Source organism: Papilio machaon, chromosome 28 (genome assembly GCF_912999745.1).
Source record: "Papilio machaon chromosome 28, ilPapMach1.1, whole genome shotgun sequence".
NCBI lineage: Eukaryota > Metazoa > Arthropoda > Insecta > Lepidoptera > Papilionidae > Papilio > Papilio machaon.
Window position 1 is genome coordinate 1,447,885 of NC_060013.1, and position 15,345 is coordinate 1,463,229.

Sequence of the window (15,345 nt, forward strand, 5' to 3'; positions counted from 1 at the left end):
GCCACAGATGATATTAGCTATATGTTTGGAAATACGGGTGTTTTTAATTCATAAATATAGGTAAGAAATTAATAAATATAAAAAATTAGAAAAATTAATAAATATAGGCAAGGTATTGTTATTTCACTTTAAAGGAAGGTACTCAAATATGTTAAATACCATTTTATTTAAACTTAATCATATTTAACTTCAATTTATCTATATAAGAAACAAACGACTAGAGAGATTATACACAATAAAATTGTGGGTGCGGATCTAAAACTCGAATCCGGGCTGAGATCGGCTGTTTGACAGGTGTCATTTTTGACATCTGTCAAGGTGCGTTCGAAATTGAAAGGGATTCGATCATATGGGTTAAATTTTAACATATTATTTGAGGCCAGGTTCTTAGTGTTATTGTGGAATAAGACATCCATTTGATGGTTAAATTGGCCATACATAGAGAACATAGGACTGTGGAATGGCTGATGTTTGCCAAATAATTGGTCGAGTTTTGTGAACACATTTATGATCTCTTGTTTACGCATTTGAGAATTTTTCTTCGAAACAAAAACGTGGCCGATATTCGACCAACTGATGAAACAATATTTAGGATTCTCTTCGGGACATATCGGTATTATGTCTACAATATTCTGCGCCCACGTCTCATGGATGATGTTTGCTGAAACAAAATTACATTTTAACTTCTATTATACTTGACTAAATTTGGTGAAATGAAAAGTGGTGAAAAAACACAAAACTAACCTTTATATTTATTGTAAGTTCTCATACTGAAGAAAGCCACATCACTCTTTCCTTCGATCAAACTCCTCAAAGCATTCAATTCACCATTACCATCATCTTTCAAACAGTTTTTCGTCAATTTATCTATGATTTCAGCAGTAGCGTTATGTTCTTGTATACCAGGAGCGCAAATTTCACCGAAAAAGCTTATAAAGTGTTCGCAAGGCACATTCAGTTTGTCGGCGAAGTATTGTGAAACTGAATGCCAAGCGACGCCGTCGAAACGCGGGAAAACAGCTCGTTTCCCGCGTAGATCTGTCATCTTTTTCAACTTGGCGTCCTTCCGTATATAAGCTACAACTGTATGAGTTTTTTCTACTATAGGCGTCGCTTCGTGGAGAACAGCGGTAAGGCCGTAGTCTCTGAAATAAATAACAAATTTGAAATAAATCACAAAGGTGACAGACCAACAAGAGGCCACCTAAATTCGCTTAAATGTGTGTTAATGAATTATGTTAAACTAGCTTTTACCCGCGACTCCGTCCGCGCGGAATAAAAAAATAGAAAACGGGGTAAAAATGATCCTATGTCCGTTTCCTGGTTCTAAGCTACCTGCCCACCAAATTTCAGTCAAATCGATTCAGCTGTTCTTGAGTTATAAATAGTGTAACTAACACGACTTTCTTTTATATATATATGATGTGATCGCTGCCCATAGACATCGGCAATTGCAAATGCGTAGTCTAACTATAATCGACAAACGAGAGATTTGCTATTTATCTTGAGAAGGCATATATAATGAGGGCTTGAGGCGGGTCAGTACAGAATTTCCCAGCATACCTCATCCCAGAAACAAGTGAGTCGCTATCAGCAACTATAACATCGCTGTCTCCATCTCGCACGGAGGCCATGCAATCTCGCGTGCTCGCTCTGATGGTGCACTGGAGGGGGGGCGTGATGCCGTACACCGCGCTCGCCTCACTCAACCACTCACATTTGTTCTTCTCCAACACTGACTTAGTACAGAGAGTTATGTGCCTGTAATAACAAAAAACTTGAGAGGTCTCAAGGGACACCTGGATGGAACGAAGTTCCTTTCAATTAATTAGTGAAGGAATTGTAATAATTTTTTTTTTTAAGACACGACACCACAATGTTCAATGCGAAATAGAAATGAAAATATCTGGCTTGCTTTCTATAAGAGAGAGAGAGAGACAGACAGAGAGACATGCGACGCCGCACAGCTTACAATAGCTTACTATAGCAAAAAGTGTCGTGACAACTTTTCGTAAGAATTTTTTCCATCTAGCCCCCTTTCACAACGCGCGATTAGGAACTTCGTTCCAAAAAAAAAACCAAATATTTAAACCACCGTCAGATATTTAGTTTGGATTCGTTAAGAAAATGCCATCTGACAAATTATGTTCTGCCGTTAATAAAATATTTATTTAATTGAAAGTGATTTATTAAAATGATCAAGAATTATTAATTAAAGTACAATTTCTTATTAGGCAGAAACTTATCACCTTTATACTCTTTGACATTAACTGTCAGATGGGTACATAATCTTTGTTTTTTTTAATAATGCATTTTATTTTTAAAAACTGACGTAGTTTTTATTGGTATAAATACCTAGGTGGATCGCATCCGCTTTGACTGTATGCCTCTCTGAAGCCTCGTGCTGTTGCTAGATGGTCTAGAGGTGCGCGCGGTGGATACAATGGTATTGGCGCCGCTCGCAGTTCAAGCAGCGCTGCGAGTGCACCTCTCCAATGTTGATCTACTGCGGCAGCGCTTGCTGATATAGACTGTGTTAATGCGCTCACAGCTGCAGCCGCTTTTCTGTAGACGTGTATAAATAAGCTTTGAATCTGTTCAAATTTCAAGTAAAACACTTGAACACGGCTTATCGCCATCAAATCATAATTATGCAGGTACAAATTGAGTTAAGCTGTGATCCGGTTCACTGATCTGCTTCACACATGTGAATCACGAACTGACTTGCAGCTCATCAATTTAAATTATCCATAAACATGACTACTTATCCATGTAAATATCTCTGCACCTAAAATTGTGTTCTCTAAAACTTTTATCTGAAACCGTTTTTCTTGCGCACTTTATTTCCAGTTAAGATTATAATTTAATACCTTTTAGCGACTATCACTGGCCAGGGTCTGTTCAGCCAAACGCAAGGATCCGTATTGTTGGCCATCGACTGCCAACTGCCGTCGCGACAAAGATATGCCAAGTGATCTGTAGCTGTGTCCTAGAACAAAATAAGATCAATTTCTATTTGTAATATTTATTACTACAGTTGAACCTGAATAAGCTTGAAAACCATAAGCAAGAGTCATTGTCCGGTCACGACGTACGACCTCCATAAGCGAGAAACTCGACTTACGAGAGTAACCTCCTTAAGAGAGAAAATTATACCGGTTTATGAGATGAATACAGAAGCAAGAGATCATGTACAAATGTGATATTTGTCATACCTTGAAATATGCTTTGACGTCATTAAGCTCAGACCACATGACGTCACCAGCACCTTCAGAGAGACATGCCAGCGCACCACCATCTCCCCAGTAACGGTCATTCTCGGAGCAAGACGACCGGCAAGCAGCGCAAAGAGATGGATACTTCTTCTCTAAAAAAACAACATTATATGTTAATTAATAAACTAAACAACTCAACTATGACATTCAAGGCACGAATACAAATCGAAGCAGTTCAATCGTTAAGGAGAATCACCTAATTTTTGAAGTCAGTTAAAAACATGATGGTCATAAATCAGAACGTCGTTGGTGCAGTGGTTGAGCACTGATATTCACATGTATCTAAATTTATCTGATGGTTAAGGAAAACAACGTTATGTAACTCGCATATCTGAGAAGAAATTCAAAGATTGGTACGCGTCATCAGCCCTCTTAGAAACTAAGAGAAGGAGCATTTCTTACTCAGTTCAGCATTTCTGGTAGGTTCAGGTACCCAAGGACCGGCTTTGCACGCTCTACCAAAGAACTCGGCTAGTGCTTTTATCCTGTTCTCACTGAGCGAGAGGTTCGGGTCGCAAGATCTGGTTAACACCAACGATTCTAAATACTGGAACAAACAATAATTAATAAAAAAATATTAGATATATACTTTCTCTACCTTAGTAGCTATCCACACTTAATCTCATTACTATACCGGAATTAAAATCAAATCCCTAAACCATAGATAAACTACAATTTATATTACAACTAGTAAATTCCACAATGCTTCTGGTAAAAAACTTTTCTCGCATAACTATATAACATTACCTCTTGTTTGTCTCTTGTTACTTCATTGTATTTCGTAATTTTCACAAAAAAAAATGTGTGGATAAATTATATGTAATTTGACATATCTCTGTTTATTTACCGTTTGCTTGCAATCGAAACGAATTACATTTGAAACTGGATAAATGAAAAGTGAATTAGCGGGAAACCTCCAAGTGAGAGTCACTGTCAACGTCACGGTCAACGGACTATCTCCAAAAGCGAGAAACTCGGGTCAGAGAGAAACCTCCATAAGCGAGAAAAATATCGCGATCCCTTGGACTCTCGTTTATTCAAGTTCAACTGTATATTAAGATCTTATAAAATATAATATTACCCCAGAAAGTGTATCACTCAGTGGTCGCAGATCATCCAATCCGACGCCGGGATGACAGAGCGAACTGTTCCTCAATATTGACGTCAAGGGGGCAGCACTGTCGGGCAGGATTCTCCTGTTGACTACCGCAACTACACTACGCTCGAATTGTTCTGAAATAATTAGACAGTTTAAAAAAGTAGCTATTGCCCGTGTCTCCGTCTGCCATGAATTATAAAATGACTTAATTAGTAGCCTATGTGTTCTCCCAGACTATGTTCTACAATAAGATCCGCTGAGTCGTTCTGAAGATACCTTCTAACAAACATCCATCCATCTAAACATTAGCATTTATATTTGTAAGATACTTACTATCTCTATCACGTAATTCATTGGTGACCAGTACGTCGACATTAGCCCATCTCGCAGCCACTAGGTCTTCAGGACTGAAGACTCCGAAATCAACAGTGCCCTTACTAATACGTCGAAGACAGTCCAATCTGCAATAGACATATATATAACTACAAGCTGTGGCCGCGACACCATCGGCTCGGAATAAAAAAAAAAACTTAATTAGTAGCCTCTGTGTTCTTCCAAACTATGTTCTACATCTATGCTAAATTTCATCGAGATCCGTTGAACCGTTCTGCATATACGAGAGTGAATCAAAAAATTCTTGGAATCAATATTAAAAAATGCAAAGATTTAAATAATAATATTTTATTTTTCTACATAATCTCCCTCCAATGCAATGCATTTAGAATAATGCGTTTCTAACTTCCTTATTCCTTGTGAAAAAAAAATATTTTCTTGACTCTCGAAAAAGTCCTCTACGGCAGCTATAACCGCGTCATTATCGTGAAATTTTGTTCCACGAATTTCCTCTTTTAATTTTGGAAATAAGTGAAAATCACTTGGGGCTAAGTCCGGAGAATATGGTGGGTGGTCAAGGAGATTGAAGCCAGCACAGCGGATTGCGTTGAGCGCAACTTCCGATCGATGAGCAGGAGCGTTATCTTGAAGGAACAACACGCCCAACGACAGTTTTCCACGACGTTTTTCTTTAAGCGCTTCACGCACTTTCGGGATTAAATTTGCATAATAGGGTCCAGTAATCGTCTGGCCTTTTGGCATGTAATCAATAAAAAGGATTCCTTCACTATCCCAGAACACAGAGGCCATAACTTTGCCAGCGGTAGGAGCAACTCGAAATTTCTTGATGGATGGAGAGGATGGTCGTTTCCAAGACATGCTTTGTCTTTTAGTTTCAGGATCAAAATGGTGGACCCACGTTTCATCCATGGTGACAAGACGACGGCAAAAATTATCCGAATCACGCTGGAACATTTCGAGATTACGCTTGGAAATTTCCAAACGTCGCTTTTTGTTTTCGTCGGTTAACATTCGTGGCACCCATCTTGCAGACACTTTTTTGAACCCCAGTGAATCAATTAAAATGGATTGAACGCTACCAAAAGATATCTTTAGGATCTCAGCTATATGTTTTATAGTCATTCTTCTGTCTTCCAAAACCAGATTCTCAACCTTTTTGACATTTTCTTCTGTAACGGAGGTTGAAGGCCGCCCAGAACGCGGGTCATCTTTACAGCTTGATCTACCTCTTTTAAATTCAGCCACCCAGTACGCAACCGTAGAATAGGGTACAGCATCACCCCCTAATGTCTGCTGAATGTCCAAAAAAATTTCCTTCGTAGACATTTTTTTCAAACTGAGATATTTTATCACCGCACGTAACTCACTTTTATCCATAATTTTGACTTTTTAGCAACTCGTTGCACAAAAAAATTTATTACATGCGAACGAACTGACAAAAACAAGTGACAGTCTGCATAAATATAGTGTGATAGACACTCTTTAATTTGAATATCGAACTTGATCCAAAAAGGTTTCATATATATGCACTTCTAAGAACTTTTTGATTCACCCTCGTACCTTCTAAAGGGTCGAACACATTAACAGTTCCCCTGCAATCTCTTTAATAACCGCTTAACTAATAACCGTTTAAGTAAGTGGGCGATATAAACCTTGGACGACAGGCCGCCTGATACGACCAAAGATTGCAGGGGAACTGTTAATGTGTGGGACCCTTACAAACATCCATCCATCCAAACATTCGCATTTTACATAAAACTTTACAAGATGGCGGAATTTCCCTACCTGTCAGTTCCAAGTACACATTCTATTTTTGAATTCTCTTCGTCGAGTACTGGGCAGTATTTGGCGCCGCGTTTGTATTGGCCCCGGCCTTCCACTATACACAGGCGTACTGTGGACAAAACAAACATGTTAGTAACATCAAAAATTGCTGTTTACTTCAACAGTGGTAGAATCTACAGATTGTCTTTTTTATATCAAAAGATGGCAAACGAACAAACAGCCAACTGAATTCGCCGAAATAGCTAGGCGACCGTTACCCATAGACATCCGCAAATGCAAATGCGTTGCCTTCAACGGAGAAGGGGATGCACATAAAGAGGATATTTCCCCTTCCTATGCGTCCCCTCTTCCGCCAAATCCACTTCACTTTTCCATCCTTTCCAAATAAGAAAAGAGTGGGAAGGGAAAGAGGACTAAATTTAGGTCACTGTCGCTGCTACTATGTCCCACTCTGCAGATGCAACACGTCCACACAGAAGACACTCGAAAATTGCGAATTCGAATTACACGGAAGACAATACTAGTGCTCTAAAACAGGCAAGGATGGGAAGGAAAACTGTATTTGGTAGGGGAAGAGATGAATAATAAAGGGAATCTTTTTCTGTACATCATTTCTATCCTAATTAAGGGAGCATCTGCTTTCTAACTTACTGTAAATATGACAGTTGCCGATGACTGATGCTATTTAAAATATTGAAGTAATTCATTAAGAGAATAAAGCGAGGTTACTTCTGAGTAAAAATAATTATTTGTTCGCATTTATATGTTAAATATTGTTATAGAGATATATTATGTAGAGACCTCTGGACTTATGCAACACTGACCTTGGTCCTAAAACTTTTAACATGGCCGATGACGTCATCGTATTACGAAATCCTAACCTTACTCAATAGTGACGTTGGTATCACATATTGTCATCCCTTTCAATCACTTTGACAAAACAGAGACAACAATATGTAATGTCACAGCAATAAGTATGACAGCACTAACCTCTATAAATGACCTGGCTGTAAGACGAAATATTTTGTGCCTATTTCATTTTCGCCATATTGTCGCTGATGGTAGCGGTTTGTAGCGGTGGTTTGGATCCGAACTAATAAACATATATAGGAATTAACTGTCATCTAATCAAAGGGGTGTTTTTAATCAGAACAAAGCAAAAGCTGTAATTTCCAAACATTTAATAAATTTGAATTGCCATTTATAAAGATTATTGACACAGATAAATACAAAAGTGTTCCAAATATTCCTGTTTGTGAATTCGAGTTAATATCTAGTATGTAGGCAGATTAAGCGAGTTTTCATTTAAATTATGACCTTGACATACTTTAATACTCGAGTATGTTAATTTCCGACCCTTTGCTTATTACATTTTTACTGAGTGTTAAATTACAATTAATAAAAATGGAGAGAAAACTAGAGAAACCAAACCAAAATCAAGCAATATCGACTTTATTAATTCGACATTTACGCATGTTAAATTTGTATATGTGCAAAGACCACAACGTTAGATGTAACGGAGTACAGGGACGCGGGGTGAAGACACCGCGCAGTGCAGTTCTTGAGCCGACAAGATATTTGAAACGATGTATACTTATATTTATAAAACCTGTTCGCAACAATAATTTCTATGGAATTCACGCGTCTATTTTACAGACGCGATATCTTTAAGGAAAATACAAAATCGCTTCCAATCCCACATACACTAGCTTACAAACATTGCCCATTGCAACTAATAACCTAACGTAATAATTAAAATCTTCTATTAATAACCAACTGACTCAGAAGGAAAAACCCGTAAGGATATCTCCTTACGGGCCGAAAGCCTAATTTTAGTCTCCTACCCCTTCCCACCCTTTTCTTACTAAAAAATATTTTACAGAGGATGGGACGGATAGAAGGATGAAATATATCTCTCCTGCTTCGATATTAAGGCGAATTTAGGCAGCCGCTTACTTGTTTGCCACTTTATGATATATAAAAATGATTAATGTAATAGAGGTATATAATGTGTTTATATCTTTACTTAAACAATGTAACGACAGCAACGATTAGTTGTTTAAAATCTTCATTAGCAAGTGGTATGTAATTCAGTTCCATTATGCAAATATAAAGTTCTTTTTTCCTCATTACGACACTATTGTTGTGAAATGATAGCGTGGATTTTGTGTTTTTTTATTAAAAGGTAGGTAAGTAAGTGTATAATATATTTTTATAATATAATAATAAATAATTGGGCGAAATTTTTTATTACTAATTCATCCGCTTAAAGATTTGGCATTTTACAATTAAAGACACAATCAATTCGAACCATCGATTACTAATAAAAACTATACTTACTTAGAAAAAAAAGCAAATATACAAGTTTTTTGCAAACCACACTTTTCAAAAGCAAAAAGGCTAAAAGTCATCGTGCTATTTATTTTATCATTATGAGAGAGAAAAAAAAAACATAAAAGTACTGGAGACGACCAAGTGACCTTGAAAATGACCGTCAGATGTCTGAACGCGACAGTAACCTGTTTATTGTGAACGCGCGAAACGTGATCAAAATTTTAAAAAAAAAAAGATTAATTATCTATGCATATTCCAGTTGGCGTACTTTTTTATAGTTTTAATTTTATTTATACTCACAATTAATGTAGTTTATAAAATGAAATAACTGGATAAATATCAAGTAAGAAATTGGATTTAAATAATCAAGGTAATTTACTATTTAAGAGTATTTTATAAAAATAGCTGTCTGTACCTTTATATTAAGATTTTTTTAACAATTTGACTGAAGTAACAGTTGCCCATTAATTGAAATACGACAATATTTTTTTTATTTTATTTAAAATAGCATTTTGCATTACTCCATAACGTTAACTTTGGCAATTTTAAATTATTTCCGTTCGCGCAATTTCCATGAAACGACACAATAGAGCGGACTTTATAGATTAACCTGTGAAAAATATATCCCTCCTCTAAGACGAACAAAAATGTAGCCTATACAAGCTATTTAGTAAACAAGGCCTATGGAGGGTCAGCACAGTATGTACTCCTCCATACATCTCTATCATCCGTCATATCTGAATTTACCCCCTTCTTACGCATATCCGCTTTCACACAATCCATCCATTCTTTCTTTGGTCTTCCTCTAGCTTTATAGCCTACATTCAATCTCATTACTTTTTTGTTTATATGATTATCATCCCTCCGCATAACATGTCCAAACCACGCTAACATTCTGCTCCTCAATTTCACGATAACTGGCGCTACTTTCAAACTTTCTCTGATAAACAAGGCATTACCTAGTTACAGAAAATCCTTTTTTAAATTCTAGTCATAAACACAGCAAAAATAAATATCAACAGGATACGAACTAATGTTTATCGTCTACAAGCGAAAGATATGTACGTGGGCGTGTAAACAGGTATTGAAATAAATACGTGTTTGTGATTTGATAATAGCCGTCGCCAGCGGCTCCGTTCGCACGGAATTAATTAAAAAAAAAACTTAATTAGTAGCCCATGTGTTCTTCCAGATTATGTTCTACATCTACATATGCCAAATTTCATCGAGATCCATGCAACTATTCTGGAGATACCTTCAAACAAACATCCATCCATCTAAACATTCGCATTTATAATATTAGTAAGATTTGAAGGTTAAATTGCATCACTACAGAATAAAATGTTTGTATGTATGGCAAATTACCTTTAACGTTAACAATTCAAGAAATACAACACTTTAATTTGTCAAAAACGGGTACTTAATTTCAAGCGTGGATTAACTCAATTTGTTTTGCTGTTTGAGCTAGTTACCTAAACATACCTTATTATGCTGAGATTTTTTCTTATAAAAGGACATAAAAATATTAGAAAATAACGATCTGTCCTAGGAGATATCTTCAAAATCAGTACGACTTAACGCATCTGCAGTTGCAATGATGTGGATGTCCATGGGCGGATGTACAAAGGGGTGTAGTACGATGCGATAGAAGGATACTGCGCAGCGCGCAGATGACTGTCCGCCAAGATATTTGAAAAGAACTATACATATATAAAAATACCTGTGAGTTTAATTAGGTCTGAATAATCAATATGGCTAGCATAAATTCAGGTTTAATTTTTTTTTTTTTATTTTATACAAATCTTCATGACAGTTGAAACCCGGCGTCTCAAATAAAGAGTACATTAAAGCAAGAAAAACCAAAATACATCAGTAATATTGATATATAATCGAGGTAAAGATTAAACCCATTCGGAGCTGTACCGTAAAATTCCAGGAAAATAAAACTTAATAAATCAAACGCCTTAGTTCTCGCTTCTGGATAAATAAATAAAAACAACTGTCAAATGTCAATGCATCAAGGAACATCTATCTTAATATTAGTATCAATTTGGAGTGTGAGTCATATCCATAAATGTGTGAATATAATTTATTTATTTAGATTAATATATTTTGTTATATTTGGTGGTACATGGTCGTAACCCTTTATAGTATTTTCTTCCTATAGGCCGAACCATAATACAGCTGATTGACATTGAAAACTATTCCAGTTCAATTCAGTGTCTTGATAATGACTCCCACAGCCACAGCGAATTAGGCTATTGTCTAGTGTTTATGGTTTTATTCTTGTTTGGAAGAAACTGGCAACAACACTGCTTATAGGAAAGTCTCGTGAGCATTGTAATAGACCTAGGACCAAGTCTATTCTTTATCTTAGTAATAGACAATATGACAGATCAAAGACCCGTATTGGTTGGTGACAGATGACAGCTGTCAAAACCAAACAAGTTTGCCGATTATAAAGAGAAATAAATACCATATTCTACTTGTTTTATTATCTGTGTATATTATGTTAAATCGTTTAATCTGGTTAAAACTATTATAAGCTCAATCGTTTTTATTAAAAGTCTAAATTAAGTCAACAGAGTACGACAAATTATGTACATGGTAGCCATATTGATATTTATCTTTATTAGTTTTTAGCTGCAACTCCATCTGCGCAGTGCGTGTTATTCGAGGCTACGCTGTATATCTGTGGCTTATTCTAATAAGATGTGTTAAACCAAGTTATCTAGTAAATATGTTAATCAAATGTACTCCACGGGAAAGGTACTAATTTCCTGGATCACAGATTGCCTAAGTGTTCTTCAAGATAGTTTTCTACATCTGTTTCAAATTTATCCAGTTCCTATGAACCGTTCTGGACATACCTTCTAACATACATTCATCTATACATTCACGTCTATAATATTAGTGAGAATAAAGATATTGGATAAAATAAATCTCAGTAATCTCTACGAAAATCGAAACACATATGTTTGATAACTTTTTTCTTTATTTCGATACTAGCTGTGTCCGCGACTTCGCCTATGTGAAATATTATATTCTGGTAGCATTTTTAATTATTTACGCTAATTATTTTAATTAAACTTATACAAATTACATAAACATTATTGTAATGAAACATATCTATATCTATATATATAAAAGAAAGTCGTGTTAGTTACACTATTTATAACTCAAGATCGGTCGAAATGATTTAGCTGAAAATTGATGGGGAGGTTGTGTGCATTTTTTTTATTTCGCGCGGACGGAGTCGCGAGTAAAAGCTAGTTATTTATATATAAGCCGTTCTAGTAATAGTAACAAACAAATACCCAAACGCGCTCATATTTTTTTGTGGTCAGGCAAATTTCTGAGATCACACGGAAGTCTGTGGTTTGCTAGCCTTCAAACTGACAGAAGGTCGAAAAAGCGCGGGAATTATTTTAAATAATGGAAATAAAATAAACATTATCCAACCCTGAATATACTTATAAAAAGTGTAATTTTCCTCAATTGATATTTTTTATATTATAAGGTTTTATATTATTATACGAGCAAGCATTCACCTGAATAGAAAAATAGAGAAGAGACCGCTGCCCATAGGCATCTGAAATTCCAGATGTGTTACCTACCTTTAATCGACTGAGGAGAGGACGTACAGAAAGAGAATATTTCCTTTTCCTATGCGTCCCGTCCTCCTTCAAATCCACTTCCCCTTCCCATTATTTTCTTATAAGATAAGGGTAAGAGGACTAAAATTAGACCTCTGTGCCCAAATTCATCAGGCGAAACGCGGAATTGCGTCTACTTCACGCCTGTCTTCTATATGGTCACCGGTTGAGCCGGCCCATTCACGCAACCGAAATTATTGTTGATAATTTTGATAAGAAATATTTTTGACACATCTTGCCTTTATTACAGTAAAATTATCAGATATCCGTTTCTTAACCTTTGTTATAAATCATTTAATTCGCGTCAAACGCTGGGTAGTTTACCGGGACGTTAAAAACCCATGTCGTAATTAACAATGTCTTTGTCTCATATTTTCCTTACATGTCTATGACACAATAATTGTCTTTGAATTACAAATGGCCGTAGTCATCGAGACATATGATTAGTGATTTTATTTGCACAATACGTTTTTATTCGCTTTTATTCCCTACAATATCTGGTATTTCCTTATATTTTCCCAGGACCACTCTATTATAATTTATCTAAGACTTCCTTGTAAATTAAAATGTCTATAATTTAATACAGTTAAACTACAAAGCTATATGTATACAGATAAATTAATTAAGAGCGGCTTAACTCACGTATGATCTTCCGGTGACGGCACCGACTAGTTAAGAACCCATCGAGTGTCCATCTTCAAGGCGTGTTTATTTTGAGATCTCGGTCGCGTCCCGTCTCGCACTGACCCGACGGACCCCCGACGGGTCCGAAACAAGTCGGTGCCGTCACTGGAAGATCATACGTGAGTTGAGCTGTTCTTAATTAATTTATTATAATGTGTCACGAAAGTTTAAACAATTTAATCTATACAGATTAATAAAATTGGAGTGTCTGTATGTAATGTCAAAAAGATTTCATATTTCGTATACATGATGTATTTCCGTTACTTACGAGTATAACGAAATATATATTTTATTTCTGTTTGTCCGCCAGTCCACGTTTGTTGTTGTCTTTTACTGGAAGGTAAGTTAGTCCAATTAGAGTCCTAAGTCTAGTAATCTAGTGGTAGATTAATTACAAAAATAACTTCTCCTTAAATTATGTAAATACTAGATTATTTATAATTACATAGTATGACAATTTCATTTTACAACAATTTCGTAGAAGATAAAAATAAAATATTGTCCGCCTTTAGCAAGTGACATTTGTTTTTTTTTTACTCACTGTCTCAGGAGGGCAATGTTTTTCGTTGTTTAGTATGTAATGCAATTTTATTATGACCTTATGTAGTTTAAACGACTGAATTGATTTTGACGAGTTTGTAAAAATGGTACTGTCATTCGTTTATTTTTTTATTCATTAGTGTCGTTATTCATTTGGTTTTTTTGGAACGAAGTTCCTTATCGCGCGTTGTGAAAGGGGGCTAGACGGAAAAAATTCTTACGAAAAGTTGTCACGACACTTTTTGCTATAGTAAGTATGTTAACGACGAATGAGCGCTACTTCACCATGGCAACGACGTGACAATATATAACGAAAATTCATAGAAATAAAATGTACTTCTTGTGAAGACTTAAGTTTTTTATTCATAGAATAAACATTGGTTCCTTCACTGATTAATCGAAAGGAACTTTGTTCCATCCGGGTGTCCCTTGACACCTCTCAAGTTTTTTTTTTATAAAAGAACGAGTTTGTTTCGGATAGATATTGATTACTGGCTGATGAAAGTAACAATTTTTTTTTAAATCTTCTTCAAAATAATTTCATTTCTAAACATCCTTTTTCACTGCGCGTCTAGTTACGCTACTCAGAATATAATTGTTGCTTGACAACATAATTATTGTTGTGTCAAATCATTAGATAGAGTCATGTAAAATCTAATGTACTTGTAATGAGTCATGTTTATTATTTTGCCTTCTATAAGTAAATAATAAAGTCAATATTTGTCCTCCACAAGTGAACCACTGTTCAAATTTTCATGAAATTTTGGCACAATGTTTAAAACGCCGGAGAAGGTTTATGTCTTAAAAAATTCTAGTGTAAAAATTAATGCGATCGTGAAATTTTAAAATACGTAATATATTTTTGTAAAAATAACCCAAAAAAAAAAATAATTTGTAATTTTTTTTAAATTTAAAAAACATCTTTCGGTTGTTGCAATATTTTAATAGCCTCGCGTCATTTTTATAAAAACAAGGAAACAATTTTAAACTTGCAAATCATGATAAATTATTAAACGTCTATTGTAATATTTTTCCTGTTAAATTAAAAAAAAAATACTTACAATTTCCATTCTGTCCTGAGCCAGGTCCTTGTGGGATCACAAAATTAACGCACAGAAGAAAAAAAAGTAACTGGCACAACGGATTCATTTTCGAAATTCAAAAAAATAAAAAGTTCTATAGACACTAAAAATAACTCCCACTTATTATTTGACAGATTAAAAATTTCGTTTTTATTTTTAAATCGCTAACATTTTTTTAAACGCGTGAAAAACGTCCGCGTAGCGGACAGAATGACAACATACTGGACATTACAAGGTGTTCGAGATGAATAAATAATTTATACTAAGGTAAAGGTGAATGCGTTAAATGTTTTGGTTCGTTGATTATTTACTTCATGAGTCAGATGTTCCTAATTTGTTTTTTTTTCTACCGTAAGTTGAAATTATATTTTAGTAAGGAAATGTTTTTTACTTGACACTTTACAAATTGGCTTATCTATATCTATATATATAAAAGAAAGTCGTGTTAGTTAACTATTTATAACTCAAGAACGGCTGAATCGATTTGACTGAAAATTGTTGGGCAGGTAGCTTAGAACCAGGAAACGGACATAGGA

At 35.3% G+C, this 15,345-nt stretch overlaps 1 protein-coding gene across 1 annotated transcript; it reads right to left on the reverse strand.

The window, feature by feature from the left end:
* Positions 1–92: 92 nt before the first annotated feature.
* LOC106709389 (transferrin) lies at positions 93–14,885 on the reverse strand. The gene is made up of 11 exons (XM_045684944.1): positions 14,789–14,885; positions 6,514–6,622; positions 4,708–4,835; positions 4,357–4,508; positions 3,678–3,822; positions 3,216–3,367; positions 2,871–2,989; positions 2,356–2,565; positions 1,564–1,761; positions 745–1,145; positions 93–661 (listed from the first exon to the last, which is right to left on the reverse strand). Exons 1-11 carry the CDS (start codon positions 14,874–14,876, stop codon positions 195–197), a joined length of 2,169 nt encoding a protein of 722 aa, XP_045540900.1. The 5' UTR covers positions 14,877–14,885; the 3' UTR covers positions 93–194.
* Positions 14,886–15,345: the final 460 nt, after the last annotated feature.